The sequence below is a fragment of the Aplidium turbinatum genome, chromosome 1 (assembly GCF_918807975.1).
Source record: "Aplidium turbinatum chromosome 1, kaAplTurb1.1, whole genome shotgun sequence".
Taxonomy (NCBI): domain Eukaryota; kingdom Metazoa; phylum Chordata; class Ascidiacea; order Aplousobranchia; family Polyclinidae; genus Aplidium; species Aplidium turbinatum.
Genome location: NC_137472.1, coordinates 59,338,492 through 59,362,081, shown reverse-complemented (window position 1 = coordinate 59,362,081; position 23,590 = coordinate 59,338,492). Strand labels below are relative to the sequence as shown.

The 23,590-nt window shown below is 37.8% G+C and overlaps 1 protein-coding gene across 1 annotated transcript; it reads left to right on the top strand.

The window, feature by feature from the left end:
* Positions 1-3,383: 3,383 nt before the first annotated feature.
* LOC145780830 (galectin-5-like) lies at positions 3,384-15,108 on the top strand. Its single transcript, XM_082592477.1, has 5 exons — positions 3,384-3,438; positions 3,693-3,716; positions 5,556-5,638; positions 6,029-6,197; positions 13,918-15,108. The coding sequence occupies exons 1-5, from the start codon at positions 3,436-3,438 to the stop codon at positions 14,068-14,070; spliced, it is 432 nt and encodes a 143-aa protein (XP_082448603.1). The 5' UTR covers positions 3,384-3,435; the 3' UTR covers positions 14,071-15,108.
* The last annotated feature ends 8,482 nt before the right edge of the window (positions 15,109-23,590 follow it).

Sequence of the window (23,590 nt, the reverse complement as noted above, 5' to 3'; positions counted from 1 at the left end):
CCTAAACTTTTCATTGCTTATTCAATCTTGCGAGTTTTGATTTTTTCAAAGATCTGTTGCCTTCCCCCAATTTTTTTCTACATCCATCTACATGCAAGTAGTTTGGTTGAGTATAGTCTACAAATTAGAAGATATTGCTTAAGTATAGCAGAGAACTGACACTAGAGGTCACTGACCTATACGCAATACAATTTCCACAAATGGCCTTCTTGGGGTGTCAGTAAAACAAAGTGGTCCATGGAATTTTATTCTTAAAATAATTGTCCATAGGACAAAAAAGGTTGAGAACCACTGGCGTAAAGTAGACATACCGATGTAGGCTATGTACAGTTCGCGTCATGCGAACAAGTGAACGTACACGACTTTTGAACACATAAAGGAGGGAGTTCTAGATTTACGCTGAAAATAATGTCCAACTTTAAATGTTTTATACACGGGGATAATATTCCTGTTAAATTTCAAGTTAATAAAACTAGACGTATTCTTGACAAAACGTTTAGATTCTTTACCAATAAAAGGGACAGTGAGACAAGTTCAATTCGCGTCACGTTCCTCCGTCTGAGAGTCAGTAGAACTTGAATCCAAAAACCCTTCCAGCACTTTATCAAAAAATCACGAGGGGATAGTTGTCACCATTAAAATAAGAACTTAATCGATTGACTTCATTATTAAAATGATCAGAATTGAAGCAAATATCTCGTGCTCGCTATGTCCAAAAACGTTTGTAATTTTTAGTTTACTATCATGTTATTATATTATGTTTGAAATGAATGCAAAGGCATTTATTAAACAGTGGTTATTTTAATAAATAATTAACGTAGGCCTACTGGTGCTTCTTTTGTGTTAGTATGTATTTATTCAAGACAAGTTTTTTCAACTGGTGGTTTAAAGAAAAATCGTTCATTGTCAACGTAGGGCCTACTACTTAAAATAAAGCAAGGAGTTGTAAAGCTTTCCAGAAAGGTGTTAAAATCAAACAGTTTTGAATATAAACTGCCTTCAATCAATACGATACTGTAAACAAAAAATTAAAATATAGAAAGAGAAGATTTCCTCACAGAAACTGAACTCTAATGCTGGTTATTTTCGTACTTTTGCTTTGATCAGCTTTCGTGCCTCCAAAGTGGTGCAGATTTGACACAGTGCAATTAAACCAAAATTTAATTTGAGTTAAAAAATTTTGTATGCAGATTAGTATTTTATATGTATTCGAAGAAAGAACCACATAAACTTCACTTTACACAAAAAATAAAAATTTTCTGTAAATGATTGAAAATTGCAGAAAAAATTCAAATAGAAACCTAACAATTTTTTTCAAGTTTTGGGAAATACAAGTCTTCCTCTTTCTACAAAAATTAACGCTTATGCAGTTTGGCAAACAAAGACCAGAGTTAAGGTGATTGTAAGAAGGGTGTATGTTTTTAGGGCTCCGGCTCTTTGAAGTGCCCGTGGCAGCTAAAGGGTTCACTTGAACATTAGTTTATCAGTAGCCTAAATGAGATGAGCTGGCAGGTATCCATTTCTACTTAGTTAATGCCACCTTTGTAACAACCCCATATTACCAGCTATACAGGCTACGCAGCCTACGTCACACACAACTTGATGGACTGGTAAACACAACTTGATGTAACTGGATTTGGTAAAGACTATACGTGACATTATATCCAGGCATCTTAGTGCTTCATTAACCAAATAGTGGTTTCTTGAAAATAACGTTGATGCCTCGGAAATGCGTGCGAAGCGTAGCCCAAAAACTATACACATAGTGTCGTTATTTCCCCGGATCACTCTTCATGTGTCGGAGGTTTTGTAAACATAAACACATCGGACCCATTCATGATTCACTCGGAGGATGTCACGTCAGCATCGGATTTAATTGCTTTTGCAGAATGCTAAATTATACAAATTTTCGTAGTTACTTTATTTGATTGGTCAATGAAATGTCTATGTGGACCTATTCGAGTATTTTATTGGCTAGATGAGACATATAAGCGAGTGTTTGCTCGATAGAGTTTAGTTGGGTTTTCATCTTGCCCAGCTCAGGTGCGCGGCAAGAATCGGCATACTGTATGTTTATATGGCTGTCCTAATGTGTCAGACTGTTTCAGCGCATTATAATCAATGCATAATATAACATGTGTTGTGGTCTTGTCCAGATAAGTTAAGGCCAATAATTATAGGACTCACGAACAATTTGGACAATGAACTCGGCTCAAACCCCAATAAATCAACTTAATTAAATTATGTTAATTGAAACTATACAATAATAATTTGAGCGCTGTTGGCGACATAAGGGTGTCATACCTTTATCTGCTTTTTATCCATAACTTAATACTGGGATAGTCTAAAAAAATCATTATCTAAAAGAACAAACTCGTTTCTAGTGTTAGTAATAACTTACAACTTTCATAATGAGAATACCACAGATAGTGATTTTTGTTTTGCATGCAATTTCAAATCTGCATGCCTAGGTGCCATTTGCGCCACAGTGTGGTAAAAAGAGCGATGAATAGGCAAATTGTATTATCATAGCATGCTGTGCTCGCCTCAGCATGCAGGGTTGCCAGGTTCAGCAAAGTTGCCAAATTTTGAAAACGAACAGTTGTTTCGAATATTGAATTTAAGAAATAAGAGAGTGAAGAGGTTCTGCTATTAACATTTTCAACTTCGACGCATATGTTCGTTGTTCCTGAAAGATTTGTGATTTCACCAGAATTGTAAGGCATGCAGTGCATGCCTTGCTTGCATGGAGAATACGCCTCCGGCTTATGCAATAAGCCAATAACCCAGAACAATTCAACGGTTGATTTGCTGTGGGAAGTTATGGGCTCAACATGAATAAAGATAATTAATCAAAGATTTTGCGTAAATATTTTCACCAATAAACCAGACCATGATAAAACGGAAATAAACTTTGATTGAATGCAAAGGTGGTTTTTCAACCGTGGTCATATTAATAAATATAGTATAATTAACTCACCGGTAGTTCTTTTAGTTTAATATGTATTTATTCAAGATAACATTTTTAATTTACGTTTAAAATGAATAAAAATAAGAATGAAAATGTGTAAATTACTTACGCTTCTTAAACTAGTGGCTCAAAGTAAAAAAGTTCATTCTCATCGTACTACTTAAACAAAGATTTTCAGAAAGGTGTTAAAATTAGAGAGTTTTCAATACAAACTCCCTTTAATCAATACGATACTGTAAGCAAAAAATTGAAAAATGGAAAAACAAGTTTTCTTCACAGAAACAGAACTCTAAGGCTGTTTTTTTGTTGTTGTATTTTTGCTTTGTCCAAGCTTTGGTGCCTCCAAATTGATGCAGATTCGATACAGTGCAATTAATTCAAAATTTAATTGGAGTTAAAACTTTTTGCATGCAGATTAGTATTTTATACGTATTTGTGTAGTTAAGACGTGCTTAATCAGAAAAATGGTAAGAAATTATTCTATTGTTTGCACTCTCACAACTTGTTTCATTTATGAAATATCCTGCAGGAATATGTAACAGCTTACCGTTGTTGTCAATAAACAAATGTTAAAACTAGCTGTAAATATGTATAATATATTCTTATATTGCTCAGCCCTGTTGTTATGTTGTGCCCTGCTTGTCTGGGGTGCAAAAAATCAGACTCTCTCCTGATGCTATAAACAATTAGGCTAAGAAGTAACCTTAACTTTTTTTTTCAGAGCCAAAGAGTGATATCTTCACCGGTGAGCGATTGTGTATCAACAAATTAATCAAAACTATGCCACATTATGTAGGCGTAGAGTTATGCTTTGGTGCGATTGGTTAAGCACATTGGTCATAGTTATCACGTGGCCCATACCCTGGGCAGGTGCAAAGCATGTCCTTCAAATTTTCAAATCGGATCATTTTTGACTTTTGAATCTTCAATTAGTTCACTTTGATTTTATTACTGACCATCACAGTGCAAACAATACGTGACAAAATAAAAACTGCCTAAAAAAGGTGGAAATATTAGCATATGAAACCAAGCAATGATACTGCATTTAACATAGCCTAATATGTGTTTTTTGATATAGCGCTATATCCATCCCAGACATGTGTTGCTCTTCAGCGCTTTACAAAGCAGACATTGTAAGTGCAACAGAATAGAGGGCAGCGGAATGCATTATTATACTGAAATATTATACTATTTGTTTTGCTGAGCGACCACCAATGCTCCGCCAGCATTGGTGGTTCAGTGGTAAAATCCTCACCTGCCACGCGGAGTTCCGGCTTCGATTCCAAGCCAATGCAATGTATAGAAGGCTTCATGGCTGTGCAAATTAAAAATATTAATTTCCAAACATTGTTTTAGCGATGCATATTTTAAATTAGCAATGCATACCACCAGACTCCATTCGTTCATTTTTGGTACCAACACACGTCCCATCGGCTTGACCATACAAAGACAGGCGTGGGTGCGCCTTAACCGTCTTCTCACGGGTGTGGGACTTTTCCGCTCTATCATGCACGAGAATGGTTTCTTCCTCTTCCTGTGAATGTAGTGCCGAGGAACAGACCGCACACCACATCATCAACGACTGTACCATCTTCAAGCGACCTAATGAAGTGGAAGGTCTGCGCGTCTTGGATGATGAAGCATACAATTGGCTGCTCTCTAGTAGCCTTCCAGTGTAGTCCGGAAGCATTGTAAATCTTGGGTGGTGAAAGGATATGTCATCAGCTCCAGAGGCTTAGAACGAACCAATGTTAAACAATTTTGAGGCAGACAAACTAACCACTAAGTTACCGTGACAGTAGGCCTATACAAAATTAAATTATAAATTGCAAACGCTTTCGTTTATACAACATTATGTTAGTTCTTGTTCAGTATCTGAACAACCGAAATTCATGAAATGATATACGAACTGCAAACATGGCAAGAAAAATAAGGCACATCAGATGGCGGTTTGATTCTTCTTCAATTGCCTTGCCTGAACCAGGCATCGACGGCATCTGATGAATAATAATAGAAAGTATTCCTATTAATATATATGTTGTATCTTGTATGAATGATTGTTTCTGTCTTGTCGTTAAATTGTTTCAAATGAATTTGTTGTTTACCAGGTGCACGTTTTCAAAAACTTTACATAGTTAAAAAGAGATGTTCCAGTTTTTGCTTTCTTATTATATGGCCCAGAAATTTATACTGTCCTGTAGCGCATACGATGTGCCTTATCTTCTTCGCTATGTTTAGTTATTCTTGTGAATTTCTTATTTCATTTTTTTGGATATCAGTTGTTCAGATGCTCGATAAGGGAATGTTGTGTAACATACGTTTGAAATGTTTAGTGTATTGCTTTATATTAGCTTATGTTAAATACCATGTCGTTGTTTGGTTATATCTGCTTGTGATTGTGGTAGCCTACAACAAAGCAACCTCTACACCAAAGTTGATAAAAATGGTAGAAGTGACAAGACGATATCACGCGACAACGTATTGAGTAGAGGCACAATGCAAGATAAACGCTTTCAAAAATTGCTTGAAAACCATAGAATTTACATCCACACATTTAATTTAATTATGTTGTCCTTTTCTTCAGATTGCAGGCACTCTTTACGATATTTCTTTGAAGAAATATCAAGATACCGGTGTAAAGCTGGTAGGAGTTAATACTGGAGATGTGTAAGTGACTCTATTTCTTAATGTTTGAGAAATCTATGAAGAGGGTTTGTTAACATTTTTTTTATTTTGAAAACGTTTATATTCGAGAGGAGAAAATGTATTCTCAAGCTGAACAGTAATCAAATTATTAATCCTCTGATACAACTGTTGCTTCAAGCATTGCAACACTCGTACTTAAAGTGGGTTGTAATCTTACTGGTATTCTTTGCTCGAAGTACCATTTTTTTACTCATGTTAATTAGCTGCGTCCTTATTTTGGTCTGGCATAATGTGTGATGCTGAGATGTTGGAAATATGTTCAACACGGTCATAAACAATTAACGCTTTATTACTATTATTATTTTTTGTTCTTTTTGTTGTAAATAAATGTGATAAATGTGTTTTATGCAGCGTCTTGGTGGAGTTACTCACCGCCACCGACCAGAGAGCTTTCCATGCATCTATTCGATACCAAGACAAGACTATCGTTCGCAATACCTACGATGGGGGATGGGACAGTCCCGAAGAGACCGAACTTCCTGGTGGCGCATTTCCATTTGCTAAAAATGGCCCATTTATGGTAAGATTTTAATTATATCAAAGTAATTTGCTATGCTATAAAACGTTTCGTTTCGACCAAAACGATTCTATTTTGTACAGCCTTAGCTGCAACTCGGATATTTAGGGGAAGGTCAGGTTAGTTGACTCATTTTTTACTTAAATGCATCTAACTCCAAACAGTTTCTTTCTATCAAGCTGTAACTTTGTAACTGAACTTGTTTCAGTGTGATAATGAGTTTTCAAGCATAATCTTCAGATGCTTCAAAACTGTTACTGAATTGAGACAACTAACCCGATGCTGAGGGTTAATTGACTCACCCTGTGGAATAGTTGACTCATTCTGAACAGGTATATAATAAATGGATATATTGTTGTACAATAGGGTGGCTCGTTTTTGAACTTTTTTTTTAAATTCTCTCGGGGTAGTGGGGAAATGGTGCCAATGAGTGAGAAAACAATCATGACAAAATTTGAGATTTGTAAAAAATTGTCTTCAGCCTCCTCATGGGGCCCAAAAATTGAAAAATGGGGTCAAAAACGCAATTTTTTTCAAAAATATTTTTAGTTTGGGTAGATACAATATTGTTTAGATATATCTAATTAACCTAAGAAAAAAAATTGGAGTCATTTGAACTATTCCTTCAGCTTCCTCACAGCTTCTGAAAACTTTCATTTTGCTGAAAATTTTGCATTTTTGTTTGTGGTTACATAACTACAAACTTCGTCAGTGACGTAAATTCAAATAAAAGACGTCACTTTTTCCTACCAAATTAACCCAATTTCATTAAAAAAATGACGCAACAGCTCAGGGCAGGTCTATAAAGAGTAATACAATGACGTTTCATAGCTGGAAAAATGTCTAACGCAATTATGTATCAAGTAACCACAAACAAAAATGCGAAATTTTCAGCAAAATTGAAATTTTCATAAGCTGTGAGGAAGCTGAAGGAATAGTTCAAATGACTCCAATTTTTTTTCTTAGGCTAATTAGATATATCTAAACAATACTGTATCTACCCAAACTAAAAATATTTTTGAAAAAAAATGCGTTTTTGACCCCATTTTTCAATTTTTGGGCCCCATGAGGAGGCTGAAGACAATTTTTTACAAATCTCAAATTTTGTCATGATTGTTTTCTCACTCATTGGCACCATTTCCCCACTACCCCAAGAGAATTTAAAAAAAAAGTTCAAAAACGAGCCACCCTATTGTACAATAGGGAGGGCCGTCGGAAACAGATTGCTTAGCAACTCGAGTTTCTTAGGAGGTTCGTCGAGTAAATAGCGAAATCGAAAACAATGTTTTAATTGAACGCCAGGAAGACGGCGCACAACCAGGGGCTAGTTTAGCTGATAGAGGCTCGGGACACCCTTAGACCGGGGGGTCCGTGCAAAAAAAATTTTGCGCCTAGGGCGCGAAAAACTTTACAAAATAACTTGAAAGTCACCACACGGTTGCTAATGCCTTTACGCCAAGCTCAGTCGCCACCTTGTGACTAAAATTAACCTTGAAAAAGGAGGCATTTTGCAGAAACTTCAAAGGCTGAGAGAAAATAATGATAATAACACAAAATCACATTTTCCATGTCGAGAGGCCCTTCAAAAGGTTGTCTCAGGGCAAATGCACCCTCTGCCCCCCCTTAAATCCGGGCTTGTGTAAAACACGGTCCAAATAATCAGTAAATCACCCCATTTCATGGATATTACCCCCCACCAGTGGTGACGTTCTCTACAAAAGCGCCCTAGTAAAAAAAATAAAATCATGAAGAATAAGGACACCGGAGATTAAAAGAAGGAAATGGAGCTGCACGAATTGGCGGAAGCAGTGTCGACTAAAAAAGTATCTACGATTTCGCCACAGTGGCGATTATTACGTATGAGGGAGTGATCAAGAAGATCTTGAAGGAATGGGCCATGGTTAAGATGAAGAAAAAAATCCCCACGGCGAGAAAGAAGGCTGAATGGAAAACTTCATTGAATGCCAGTCTTTGCCTCCACACGCTTTTCGACGTCGTTGACGACAAATTGCTGTACTCACCCGAAGTTGATTTCGTTATCGACCAACGTGGAGCACGCATTGGTTTCATTAGAAACGTCGATTGGGAGGCGCAAATCTGAAAAGAAGAGGGACGAGGGAAGGAGCAACTGCTTTCGCGAGAAAACGAGTGAAAGAACGCGAAGAATGTACTCACGACTCGGATGACTACAATACAGAAGAAACTCCTAGAAGGCGCTTCCCTTTTAGAGTGCTCGATCGGCAGAGAAGAACTCGAAGAAGAGCAAGAGTGATGTACTTTCGATCTTCGTACAGTTGCGCGTGAGGTGGAAAGGTATGGAATTCTAAGTCGAGCAGTAGCTGCCCTCGCAACCGCAACATTAATGGACACAAAAGATGATTTCAATCCGACGATGATAGTCGACAAAAACAAGCTCGTTCGTGCACGAAAACTGCTCCGTTTAGAGACGAGTCACTTCGCTTCCAGTTCGCTCGACACAATACTTGAAAGCCTTTACTTTGACGACAGAAAGGATAAAACCCTTAAATTTAATGGCATAACTAGCTATCGTCGAAAATAAATCGAAGCCCACTAGGCAACGAGATGCTGAAATACCCAGGATCTGAATATATCGACCACGTTTCCATTCAAGGGTGCTCAACTGGGAAGACCATTGCCAAAACGATGTTGGCTGCTCTTGAAGTCAAGGGACTAACGTGAAAGGCATTCTGGTCGTTGGATGCGACGGAACTACCCTCAATGCAGGTATGCACACAGGAGCCATCACCACCATTGAGCAACATATTGGAAGTACGGTGCAATGATCGATTTGCCAGTTTCACCTCAATGAACTCCTGCTTCGGCATATCTTCGGCGAGCTGGAAGGGAAATCATCAGGACCGCAAACCTTCAAAGGATTTATCGACCGTGTCGTCGTTAATGATAAGTGCAAAATGGGAGAATTTGCAGTCGTCGAGTTCGAGAAGATAAAATCCAATCTGACAGAAGTCGATGTGATGGAAGTAGTGGCGATCAAAAGTATCTGCTCGATGTGTTGGTCATCGAGGGAAGTCTGCCTCCAGAAAGCATTTGATTCCGTGATCCAGGAAAACAGGGTCATGCACGATGGCTTAATCTCGCTTCAAGGATATGCCGACTTTATATCTCGGAGCCAGAACCAACAGAGGCGCTGATAGAAATGACGACGTACATCGTTAAAGTTTACGCTCCCATCTGGTTTACTACCAAGCAAAACAAGAAGGTCACTTTGCTGCTCGGTCCTTTCTTCGGTTGGTTAAGCTGACTCGCTATCTGACAGGCCAATTAGAAAAGTCGTCGACAGTGGCCTACAATCAAACGCCTTCGCTGCGCATTCGAGAATGTAGTGTTGGCCCTTCTGCATGACGATTCTAAACCAATGCGTAGACTAAATCGGATCCAGAAAGCGAGGAACGAGTACACTGGTGGGATACGTCCCTACGAAATTCCTAAACTAAACTTTGAGTACACAGATTTGACAACAAACTCGTTGCTCCGATGGAACGAGCGGAAACTCACTGAGCCACTAATTCTACACGATTTCAGCATGGAACAGCTCACAGAGCTTTTCGTCGAGACCGATGCTCCTACATCGATTGACAGTTTTCCGTCCGGCACACAAGCAGTTGAGCGCGAAATCAAACCCGTCACCGAAGTATAAGCGATGAAGCCATCGGCCATGACAACAGACATGAACTTTCTGACGCGAACTGCTGCTCGCTCACATCGTTCACGTTTTGACTAAAAAAAAGATTACGTTCTGTGATTGTTTTCGTCGTTTTGCGTATTTTCTATTTTTTAATTATTTAAGTTTTTTTGGAAAAAAAATGCTTTTTTTACTTTTTGGGGTAATATTGACTTTTTTGTGCGACGTCTTCCCGCGCCCCGATCTAAAAAATATTTACAGATTATTTGTTTGTGACCTAAGCCTCCTATCTGAGCCGAGTTGCTAAGTGATTTGACAAAAAAAGTGCATTGACGGCCCTCCCTATTGTACAATTCGCGTGTAGGCATCGAATAAATTATATGTAGCACTTCTATTGTTAAGGGCAGACATAGGCTACTTATAATTACAGTATTGACAAACGAAATCAGCTGTTGTGTGTACAATTAAGATACTTTCAGCTGGTACATCCATTACACTTGATGGAGCTTTTTTCTGCCGGACAGAAGTTGAAACCCTTATAGTAGCAGACAAAACATAGTACGCTGTACTAACGAACTAACATGCATTGCGATTGGTTGCAATTTATAACACATCAACTTATATGTAGATTGTAGACCTAGGCTACTACACTGGTAACACGAAATTTATGTACAGCATTGACAAAAAAGTAAGCTGTCGTGTCTGTGCAGTCAAGATGTGCCCAGCTAGAGCATTCATTGGACGTGCTAGAATTCATCTCAGCAAAGCAACAGAAGCAGCATCCAAAGAAAACGCATTGCACCCATTTTCCTTGGATTTGCTGTTTGCCCAAGTGTCTTCTCAAATGCAGCATAAAAAATCTTTGTCGTATACGTCATCGCTGACGTCACTGTCGGAATCCAGAAGCAACATACGGTCCCAACCAGATTCCTCTGAAGAACTCAGAATCGGAGGATATTTTTGCTCTGTTTCGTGTTTTCTTTGTGTTTAAATTACTTTTTCTTGTTTTCTTTTGGGAGACCTTCGGCTTCTGATTGTTATTGATTTTAGTTTTGTTTCTTTCTCAAGATAGATTTTTCTGGAGTGTCTGTTAAAATTAGTGATCTGCTTTTTTTTCCTTTTTGTTTTCTGTCTGCAGCTTTTGGTAGTGGTAAGATGTCACTGGGTAACTTGTAGGCCGCAAAACGAACAAGCGACTCCAGTGTCTCAACTTCCTCGCATCTTGGCCCTGTGGCAGAAGAGATGCAATCACCAACTTACTCATTTGCTGAACAAAGAGATACTAACACTTTCCTTGTAGAAGTTTCTGAAAAAACGCTTGATGCCACATCCTCACAAGCATCATTCAATTCATCTATGCCTCTTCTGGGAACTGGTTCTTCCGTCAGCTCTGCACGGCTCAAATCCAATTCACTCTGTGACTGAATCTACTGGTGGTCGATCTGTAATGGCAGATGGAGCAATGTCGTCATCCGTAAAAACGTCTGGGCTTAGTGGGCAGATTCCAGTGCTTGGAAAGCCAGATTTGATATTTTTCCGAGTGAACGCAAGCTCAAACACTTGTTTTACGAGTTCAGCAATGCCATAAATGGAAAATGTTGTCGCAAAGTTCTCCCTCATCCAGTTGTCTAGAGCTGAATTATAATACCTTTTAAATGAACCATAGACTGTACGGTCTAGGGGTTGCAACTTGTGCGATGTATGGGGATGGAATGTCACCTTCACGAATCCGTGTTTTCTCCCCATCAACGAAGCCATGAGAGAAACATGTGATGCATGAATGTCCATGATCAAAAGATCAAGATTTTCAATACTGCATTTAGTGAAATAGATGAAGTGCTCAAGATATTTTATAAAGATTTCTTCGTTTATCCATCCACTTTTTGCAGCACATCCAGCAAACCCAGTGGCGCCCCTGCTAGCATAGATTCCTTTGCAATGCGTGCCCTTGGGAAAATAAAGTAAGGTGGACTGTGTTTCCAATTGCATTTATTGTGCCAATCATTGTAACGAGAGTCACGTTTAGTGGAAGTCACGGCACCAACTTGTTTAGCTCCTTTCAAAGCAATCACTTTGAGTGGAGTTTGAGTCGTCAAACATCCTGTCTCATTCATATTGTATAATATGTTTTCTGGTGAAAAGTGATACCTCTCCATGACATCAGAGATATTACTAAGGAAAACACTAACGGTGGTGTGATTAAACGATGTTGTTCGTCCAAGTGTTGTTGCTGCAGGTGATCTTAATGCTAAATTATGGCCCTTTCATGAATGACCACAACCACTCTCTTCCTGCCTTCTTGTTGTCAGATCAGTTTTTGGGAACGGTGACTTGGTTTTGCTCAGCAAATTCGCAAGCTAGAATTTTTACTTTATCTATAGATAGACCATGATGTTGCTTTTCCAAATCAATGTTTCTATTTAATTGCTTATTGGTTCCTTATTAATGTTCCAAATTAATGTCCTAATTAATTGCATTGTTCAGCCAAATTGTTCTCCACTTCATCCGTGAAAATTTTTCTGTAATTTGCATATCCCGTTTTTATTTTGCTTGATGAGTCTTTGGAAACCGTTTTTAAATACCGTCGAAGCGTTGTTTACTTGATTCCAAACTGCTTTGCACTCTCCGTCCAGATGTACCAGCACGCATGGCATTTGTAGCTTGTTCAAACATCCTTTTATAAACAACTCAATGTCCTAAAGTTAAAAGATCTGTACAACTTTGAAATTGCTAAATTTATGTACCAGTTTAGTTTTAATTTATTACCCGGCACTTTTCAAAACTACTTTGAAAAAAGCTACGAAATTCACAACTTTACTACTCGGAACTCGACCAACCTAGATTAATATTATTATCGATACACAACCACTAAACTACTGTACAACGCTCTATAAAATACTCTGGTGCAAAAATTTGAAATAATATATCAGTTGAAATTAGCAAATCCTCCTTCACAACTTTTAAAAGAATGTACAAAAAGAAAATTATTGACTCGTATTAGGCAAATGCTAAATTAACCTACCAATCAGACTTACAATTGTAGGCTAACATAGGCTATTTTTTTTTAATTTCTTATCATCTTTTACAGCTTCACCGTTATTTATTTATTATTATTTCTTTGTCTCAATTATCCAATTATAATTATCATGATATGTTGAGGGTGGCTGCTTGACTTGAAGACCTTGAATGATCACTTCGCAGCCTCCCGCTGCTGTGATGCTACCATCATTTTTATTCGTTTTTTTATTGTAATCTTTTCAACAGTTTTACTGACCATTGTGTTTTGATTTATTGTACATCTTTTCGCAGCGGCCAATAAACAACTATTTATCTTATCTTCTCTTATTGGAATTTCTCCTCTATTAGTTTTGCGTATCTTTTTGAGAAAAGATTAGTGTTTGCGTTCTGCTGAGAAAAGAGCAATCAAAATTATGGAGAATGTGCCTCATACTTACGCATGGCTGGTTAGATATCGGCGGTGAGAACTATTCTGTTGAGTCAACTAACCTGACCTTCCCCTACTATAAAGGATTGCATAAAGGACTTCAAATGCGACCAAGTGGAGTAGGCCCAATGAATAGAAAGTATTTACAATTACCCAAATCAATATTTGCTACTACATTTTTACCTGCAATCTTTTAATATTTTAAAATAAATTGAAATTTTATCTGACTACCCTTGCAGCTGCGAATGCAATTAATCTTTTGTGATGGATCAAAATAATGTGGCAAGTCTGGCCAAATAGCAGCCTAAAGTGTCTTCATAACAGCTCACTGGCTACTGCCTAGTGATTTCCTTATATTGCAAACTTATTTTTGTTTGAATTTGTATCGTTAGCCTGAGAAAGCCTCTGATACGTTATTCCTAGCAGTTCTGAATGCTTGTAGAGGCTTTGAAAAACTGATGCAAGCCCGTTGCTGAGATTGAAATAGTGAAGTTTCTGACTGTCGAAGTGTTGTTGTCTTTCAATTATTTCATCCACTCAGTGCAGCTAATCAAGAAATGTTTAAAGCTACATTGATTCATTTTCATTATTCATTAATTTTTGTTCATTTTCAGATCGAGATATCTCTGACAAAAGACAGAGAATCCTTCGAATTTAGAGCAAATGGAGTTCATCAGTTTTATTTCAAGCATCGATTACCAGTGGACAACATCACTTCAGTTAGGTTATCAGATGGTGCTAACTATCAACAACTGCTAATCGTTTAAGCTCTTCTACAAAACCATTAGGAAAAGCTGCAGTAACCTAGCCTAGTTTGAGCCTACATGTCTACATCGCTTGTTCTTTGCAATGTTTTCGCTTTAACTCAGTCACTGCATTCAACTGGACTTGAGGAAACAAACTGAAACGAACAAACTATTTCTTAAATTTATTTAAGTGAATTAAAACAACGCAAGATGACGTGATGTGATTGAATCTTTATTCTTCAACTAGGAAAATATCCGAAATCTCGCGCAGTTTCGCATACTTGTAAAAATCTTAAACCGTTGATTCACGCCCCGTCACCTGGATTGACAGAGTGAGGTTTTCCGCTTGTTATTGTAGTTTTCATAACAGTGAACTACCCTTCCACAAGGTGCCGCACAACGAAAAATGTCCTCACAGTGCGTTGCTCAAGCGCATGGTCCGAGACATGCACTACAGAGATGTTTTCCTAGCAACGTTTTTGGGGAGCCTTACCTATGACTGTGTTGTTTCGAGCAAAGTATAGGCTAACGGCAGTACAATAAGCGAGTAGGCTACATGAAATCTTGTCTCCATTTCTCGTAATCTCTGCTCTTCTTCTTGCTATGGAACTTCGATTGCAGCAAGACATAACTATAGTACAACAATTTCCAAGTTTTAACAGAATTTTAATTGTTGATGTGCGTCATTCTGTTTCCAATGTTGTCTATCAGAGCTTGAAAACCGATTCCGGTTAAAAGAAGCGTAGGCTTGTTTCTACGTCAAGCTTAAAACTGGTCCAAAGGTAGCTTTTAAAGGAACAGTTGTTTTTTATTCCAATACTCAAGCTAACAACTTCATCAAACAAATACTTTCCTTATTGAACAGCTTCTGTAAGTTGAAAAGGAGAATTAGTTCAACCAAAGCTGGTGGTGTGGGTTTGTACATTAAGGAAACTCTTGAATTTTCAATTTGCAAACAGTTTGATCCAAGCATACCAAACTCTGAAAGTTTGTGAATAAACGTAGAAACGGTAAATAACCACGTAACGATTGGTGTAACTTATCGTCACCCTGTGTACACATTGCAAGATATAGACAACTTTTGCAAAGCTACATCAGATATTTTTCAAATTTTAACTTATATTATAAAAACCCACTTTATGTATTAGGTGATCTTATTATTAATTTGTGCAAATATCAACAAAACATTCGTATCGGAGGTATGCAATATGCTTTTAAGTTTTTCTTGCAAGTGCCTTATTAATCAACCTACTAGATTAACGCCGAACTCTAAAACATTACTTAATCATATTTCTGCGTCGGACATAAACGACTAGGTATTAAGTGGCATCCTTGTGAGTAATCTATCCGCTCATTTTCCTGTATTAGTTATTAGTTTTGAACAGACACCAATAAAAACAATGAATAATGACCAAGTATTTTACGTTCGTGACATGCATTGCATAACTTTAATCGTGAACATCGACGAGTTAGACCACAAACTCAATTATAGTAATAATCGCAACGCTCTGTCAGTGCATGAATGCTTTGATAAATTTGAGAGCATTTTTTCTGAAGTAGTAAACCAGGGGTGGGCAACCTTTTTAACACAAGGTCAAGTTAGGAAAATGTAATGCTTACAGGAGGGCCGCACATCAAATAAACACTAATTCATATTTTCAGCAGTTGAGTTTATCTTATTGAAATTTTGTACAAGAATGTCATCCTCCTGCAGTGAATTCAATTCAAGTTAGATTTCTACAGGCGCAAAACCTATTTCACAGGTACAGGGGAGTGAAAAGACGGTCATATCACTTCTTAAGCTTCGAAATTGTATAAATCGAGATGAAAATAACCTTAATTTAAATAGCCTTATTTGGGAAAAGTAGCTGGAAGAAGATGAAGGGCCGCGCAAAAAATGGAAAAGGGCCGCATACGGCCCGCTAGCCGTATGTTGCCCACCCCTGAAAGTAAACAATCATGCTCCTTATCGAAAAGCTACCCGTAAAGAGAAGCGCGTCAAGCTTAAACGGTAGATCAGTCGTGGACTGTTAAAATCATTTAAAACGAAAAATTCCATATTTAAACGTCCACATAAAAAATTTAAGCATGCATTGCATGAACGATATAAAACTTACCGTAATCTACTTAACCGTACTATCGAGGCCGCTAAACGTAAATATTATCACAACACCCTAAAAAAAACGATTCCAACAAAATATGGAAAAGTATTTGTGAATTATCCAGTATATAAAAGAAAACCAACCACAATGCCCTCTAAAGTAATTGCTACAAATGGCAAACCTCTGACGTTTTCAAAAGATAAAGCAGAGGAATTAACCGTATCTGTCACTGGCGTATCTATCACTGTCACATGCTGGCGAGACCTTATGGTCTCGCCCTCTGCTATTTCAGCAATTTCACATAGAAGCGGTGACGCTAGAAACTTGAGATTTCTTGACTTTTACTTTTTTTTCTTGCCCTAAGTTTTAATCCCGAATATGTTGGTATCGGATAATTGTGAAGTTTACAATAAACCTTTTGTCACAGCCAGTTATGAAATGCAGGAAAAGTTCGGGTTTATTCAATAGTTTGATTGACAGTTTACTATTAGCGTGCGGTTTCATTTTGTGCTTGTCAGTCAAACGCGACGGCGCTAAAATTCCAGGCAGCAAAATCCGTCTTTTTACATTGATTCAACGTCGATTTTGCTGTCTGAGTAGGGAGTCGGTCTCTGACGCAATATGAGTCATTCTTTACTGGCAGACAATAATTAGGAAGGTAATTCGTTATTTGCGCAAATTGCTTTGTAGTGAAAAAAGTGCATGGAATACTGTTTGCACAGAAACGTAAAAACAAGATTGATGAAATTCTGTGTTTAATACAAGAAGACTTTCAAAATGAAATGTCAACTGAAAAATTTGACCAAGAAATGGCGAAAATAGGTCTAAAACCGAGTCTTTATCACCTTTTCTACCTAAAATACACAATCACGAATATATTTTGCGAAATAAATTGATTGAAGTGATAGATAAGGCTTTTGACCAACGGCATACTTTTTCAAGGTGTTATTTGATATAAGCCGACGGAGTAATTAGCAATAAGAGAGACGTAGACGTGATGGTCTCGGCCAGTAACTCTTGCCGCCAAAAGGAAGCAGTGACAGATACGGTTAAACAATTGTTTTGTTAACATTGGACCAAATTTGGCAAAAACACTTAAACAATCAAAATACCAACATGATATAACTTCGCCTCCAGCCAGTGTGAAAAGTTCTCTTTTTCTTCATCCCGCAAGTGCAGATGAAATATATAACTTAATCTCTAATTTGAAAGACAAAAAGTCAAAAAAGAAATTTGACTGTGAAAGCGTCACTGCTGGAGTGTTCCCTGATGCCTTAAAAATTGCTGAGGTTATTCCGGTTTATAAAAAAGTGATCCTCATAATTCCACGAATTACCGACCAATATCACTGCTTTCTCCTTTTAGTAAAATATTTACTACAATTTACACATATCTAGAAAAATTCTACCTTTTGAGTGCTCAACAATTTGGATTCGTAAAAATTCATCCACTGCAATGGCAATAAGCACGCTGTATGACGATCTGCTAAACAATGTGAAACAAAAATTCTATACCTGTTGCATATTTCTTGACTTGTCAAAGGCATTTGGTACAGTTGACCATAACATATGATAAGTAAAGTTCAATATTGCTACGGAATACGTGGCACTGCTCTTGAGCTGATAAAAAGTTTTCTTACCAATATATACCAATATACCAAATTGTATAATTCTGCTTCAAGCTTGTGCAAAATCCTTTGTGCAGTCCCTCAAGGTTCAACATTGGGGACCTCTCCTCTTCCAAATGTATATTGACGATCTTCCTTTAATGCCTAAATTTTCAACTGCGCTTTTTGCGGACGACACATATCTAGCTTTACGTGGTGAAGACTTGGATTCTTTACAAACAGAAAGCAATTCCAAACTAAATTAAATCAATGTGTGGCTACGAAGAAATAAACTTTATTTCAAATTATTCGACAACAAACCACATTTTAATAGACGTACTGTTGAAACTAGTTTCAGGTTGTGCATTAACCAAACAGTGATAGAAAGAACGAAAACAGTTAAGTATTTGGGAATCCATGTGGATGAAAATCTAACCTGGTCGTCACACATTAAACATTTGTCACTGCAGATGGCTCGATATTCTGGAATTTTTTATCGCCTTTGTAACTATGTATTGCAGGAAACATTGTGCATGTTATATTATAGTTTAGTATATAGTCGTGTTTGTAGTGTTTAGCTCTATTCAATAACTCAGATAGTAGTAATTAAAATGGCTTCTGATGGCGACAGCCGTATATATACGCAAACTGTAGGTCACATGTTCTACGGATGAACACACAGGGAGGTAATACTACATCTTCTCTTCAAGAAACTAAAACGTTTAAAAGAAACAACACCAACGTAAAGAGAGGAAGGGCTACATCTTTTATCGAGAAAAAAAATACAACTCCACATATAGTCAAGAAGAAGACTGAGGGAGGAAGGGCTACATCTCCTCTCGATGGAAAGAAACCTCATAAAAAAACAACAACACCGAAACAATTACACGATACTATTGTCAATTATCGGTATAACGATCTGGTGGCTTTATAGTACGACCACTGCGGGTTCTATACAAATCAGAATTGGGCTGATCATGGTCAACATGATCACTGATCAGTTTCTGACTCTGTAACCGGGATTTCGTTCTTTTGGCTTGCCGGTCTTAATATTAACCTGTGACGGTTTAGTCAGCAGCAATGGCCGAGTGGTTAGCGCGTTGGGCTCGCAGTCGAGAGCCTGCATGTTCGACTCCAGCCACGCGCACTTGTTGTTGTTTCTCTGGGCAAGAAACTTTACGATAATTGCCTCTACCCAGTCATCGATTTTCGAGTAATGGGTAGTACCAAATTTAAGTCATAAATAGAGTAGACAACCGGAAACAGACATTGCCGTAGGCTGCAGCGTGGGTCAGGTGTACGTCGGAAGGCGTACACCGATGCATAGCGCTCAAGTCCGCTTTCCCGCAATGCAGGATAAATATAAAACAAAACAAACAAACAAACAAACAATGCTACGAGGAGTTTCGATCATGTAAGAGCGAGGGGATGGAGCTTGTTCAATTATGTGTCCTTCATCCAAATCTGGCTCGATTCAAACACTTGAGCTTAGAGATAGGAGAGGCAGCACCGTTGCTCTACATGTATGTCTCTTATCTTTTGCTGTTGTTTTAGTTCTTTATCACAAAGGAGGAATTGTTTTAAGTAAGGCCACTTTGGATCATATATTTTAGGATCAGCGGGAACAATCGATCGCAGCTTGCGTCCCAGTAATGGTTCACACGGACTGAATCCAGACTGCAGTGGAGTGTTACGAGTGTTACAGTTTTCCGCCAAAGAGTAAAGCGACGTAATAAATTCATCGGCTGTTTCATGAATTTCTTGTTTTCTGAGGTTAAACTTTGCTCGTTCATAGGCTATATGATGTTGCGGTGAGTGTCGAAATAATTCTTAAACTTTGCTATCACCGTGTCATACTTGTTCCTGTTCTCTGCACTTAACCCGAACGTCGCCAAAATATCGTCAGCTTTATCTCCGATCAAATCAGAAAGTTAACTTGTTTTTTCTCAGGCTTGTCACTAAGTGCTGAAGCAATTTTGTATCGTTCAAATCTGCGGCTCCAACCTCGCCATTCTTCTGGCTTATCAAAATTAAACTGGTCTGGAGGTCAGTTCAGTTCAGTTCAGTTGTTTTTATTTCTGACCATCATATCAAAACAATACACGTCAACATAGCAAAGGTCGAGAAAAGGGTAGAAGCGACAAAACGCGAATGTTAAAACGTGCTTGAGACCGAAGTAAGTTATTGATTTGAAAGAAATTTGGCACGGTCGCAACACCTTCAGAAAAATTTAAGATATAAAGGGAAAATAAAAAAATAAAATGTTACAAAAAAAAAAACACAAATAAACAACACATATTTAGGCTATAGCTTTATTAGCCCACATAGCTTTAGCTGATATATTTAAGATTTGTATGGACAGTTGCTATGAAGATCGGCCATGGTGCGTTATCAAGAGTGCTGATGGTCGTAAGGGGAACACGTCTTGATGCGTTTAGCTCATAGCAAAGAAGAGCAAGTCAGGCAAAGAAAACCCCACAAAGAAATCCTACCACGGGCAAAGCCATTTCAAGCGCAACGCACCATAGGCCTTGCACGACTCACAAAATAGATAGGCTGTAACTTGACAACATGAAAACAATGATAAAAACAAATAAAACAAACTAGTAAAAACAACATCATCATCTTGCGGAAATTCAATTATACCCAGGGAAGTTATATCTTGAAGATATCAAGCGTGCTTTGATAAAAGTTGCGTTGATAAGGCGATAATTTTAAGACCCCAGTCAGCTAAACTCGTCACCTCCACACTGATCCAACGTTAGCAAACGTTGAATCAATGCCAGCCATTCTGACACCATGTAGTGTTTAGCTCTATTCAATAACTCAGATACTAGTAACTAAAATGGCTGCTGATGGCGACATCCGTATATATAGGCTACGCAAACTGTTGATCACGTGTTCTACGGATGAACATACAGGAATGAAATACTACAGTGTTCAATACGGTATTACTACCGTATATGCGGTACTGCAAATAAAACGCTACTCAAGGAAGTAGACGTCAGACACAATAATATTATTCGCGCAATCACTAGGGGCGGAATTCAGAAACCAGACTTAAGGCGGCTTAAGTCTGTCTGGACAAAAGTCTGCGTTAAGCGTCGATTTTGCGATTCAGAAAGCAGACTTACGCTTTAGCAAGGCTTATACTCGGCTTAAAAGCCGAAAGATATAAGCCACCTGCGGAGGTGGTTTAAGCCTCTGTTGAAGGAAAAAGTGTTTGATTAATATTGGAGGTATTGAAAGTAGTAGGTTTGTTACAGCATTTTTTTTTAAATAGACCGTCTGGTGCAAAAGCGACGAGACTTTTTTGATAGTTTTTAATGTGAAGCAGGTGTGCCTGTTATCTTAGCTTGGTTGCAGGCAGAGTTTCGGTCTGACAGTTGGCTTGATTGTTGAATAACTAGACTTCTTTCAGACGCTGACAATAGTAGGTTACTAGTATTATTGCTGGTGGTGTAAATTTTGAAATGCCAATTTTGTGTTGTTGAATAACCAGACGCTGACAAGCAGTTTAGTAATACTGCTTGTAACATCACTTTTGCAAACATACAATTGTGATTGGTCATACTTTTTCCTTCGTCTGCAATGCCAGGAAAAAACAAGTCTATTAACTATCTTACATTTGACAGTTTTCAGACTAAAGGGAGTCTATGCGCCCGCCCTTTTAGTCATAAACTGGCAACAGTATTCCTACAATTGTACTATTTTTAACTTTCAAGGCATCAAAAATAACCTGAGTTATCTGATTCTTTCAAATTGATGAATTATTGCAAACGAAAACCATGTGAGTATTGGCATAACGTTGTCTTAACGTTGTTTCAGTGCTTAATAAGTATTACTTGCTTGTGAAGGAAATTTTTGTGCCAGATCTGTTGCGTCATGGATTACAACGGTGGAAAATTCTGTTGCGTCATGGATTACTACGTTAACGAACGACTTACTGATGCAACTACAACGTTTTTATTTCAACGTCACAAAAAACGACTTTTTTCTAGTTGTAGGTTTAAATAGCACAACATTGCATTATTTGTTGATTTAGCATGAATATAGCTCAGCTATACGCAAACACTTCTTCGCGTCAGTTAACTATCGCTAAGATATGAACTACTGCTTTAAATTCAGTGAGCAACTTGATGAGCGAGTTTACTCATGTTTACTGCGCTTTTAGATAAACATAGTTTATACAAATTCCCGTAACCCTTTAATGTAAATTGCATTGTCATTTCTTATTTCAATAAAAATACCAAGAGGATTTAATTACAACGATTCTGAACGCGAACTGCTTATTGACCTCATCAAAGACTTTCCACTGGTGGAAAATAAATAAAAAAATGATAAAAAAGCCTTTCCAAAATAATCAAGCGAAGATTGATTTAACTAAAGTTTTTAGCGCGAACAGCTCTACTGAAAGGACCACCCAGAGAGCAAAACCCGTTGTATTTACATTGATTCAACGTCTGCAGGCGTTGAATCAATGTAAAAATGACGAATCTTGCTGTCTGGGCACAGATCAGCTGAAAAAGTTAGGGTTAGTTAGTCCATCTGAAACATGGCGTTATTGACACAGGTTTTAATTTGATACTTAGGTCACAGTATATTATTGCATATAATTGTATTTTCGTTTTCTCACAAATTTGCAAACCATTGCTTTTAGGCAACTCTTCGATGAAGAGTATGCAAATATTCACATTGAAAGGCCTGTTCGCGATCATGCAGATCCTTTTAATCAACTTAGCGACAAGCAGTTTTGTCAACGTTTCCGTCTTAGCAAAACTGCAACTATGGAACTCTTTGAATTGTTTAAAAATGACGAAACGTTGACAGCCCGATCGCATGCAATACCGCCCATACTGCAGCTATTGATAAGCCTTCGATTTTTTGCAACTGGCCATTTCCAGAGAAGCGATGGCGACTTGGCCGGGGTTAGTCAAAGTTCTGTTTGCAGAATTGTAGCGCGTATTTTTCGGTGCATACCCATTGTCACCCAATAGGATTCCATCAATTTTCCCATTCTCATATTTATCTCGAATGATGCTGTTGTCAAAAATCCACGCATCATGTGTCAATCCTGGCTATGATTGTGCAAGCAAAGTCAAAACTTTCCTATTTAGGCATCAAAAATAACTTGCGTGACCTGATTCTTTCAAATTTATGAATTATTGTAAACGAAAGCCATGTGCATATTGGCATAACGTTGTTTTACGTTGTTTCATTGTTAAATGAGTATTCCTTGCTTGTGAATGAACTTTTTGTGCTAGATCTGTTGCGTCATGGATTACTTGGGATCTACGTTAGTTAACGAACGACTTACTGATGCAACTATAACGTATTTCAACATCATCAAAAAGTGCTTTTTTCTAGTTGTGAGTTTAAAGCACAACATTGCCTTATTTGGTGCTTCAACAGGAATGTAGCTCAGCTTTACAGCCTTCAGTTTCACGCTTCATTACCTCAACCAAAGAGTTGCTATAGCAATTTCTCTTTCGCGCGAAAACAAAGAGGCTTAATATGGTCTTATATAAGTCGCGCGTAAGTCGAGTTTCTGCATCGCAAATAAGCTTCTCGTATAAGCCTGGCCTATATAAGTCTGACTTACACATAACACTGACTTATTTTGAGACGCAAATCTGAATTCCGCTCTAGAAGTCCAATATTCAGTCACGCCACCAACTTATACAAATCTTTAGATATATTACAACAAGAAGATATTTACAAACTCGAAATTGCCAAGTTTATGCATAAAGTTTCCAATAACAATCTACCACCTGCATTGCAAAATCGTTTTATAACACTTGAGAATATTCACTCGCAGAACACTCGACAACTA

Bases quoted from the DNA above. Each gene is read 5' to 3' on its own strand.
- LOC145780830 (XM_082592477.1), top strand. The intron at 3,717-5,555 runs GTGAGCGATTGT...CCTTTTCTTCAG, and splicing joins AAAGAGTGATATCTTCACCG to ATTGCAGGCACTCTTTACGA. The intron at 5,639-6,028 runs GTAAGTGACTCT...TGTTTTATGCAG, and splicing joins GGAGTTAATACTGGAGATGT to CGTCTTGGTGGAGTTACTCA.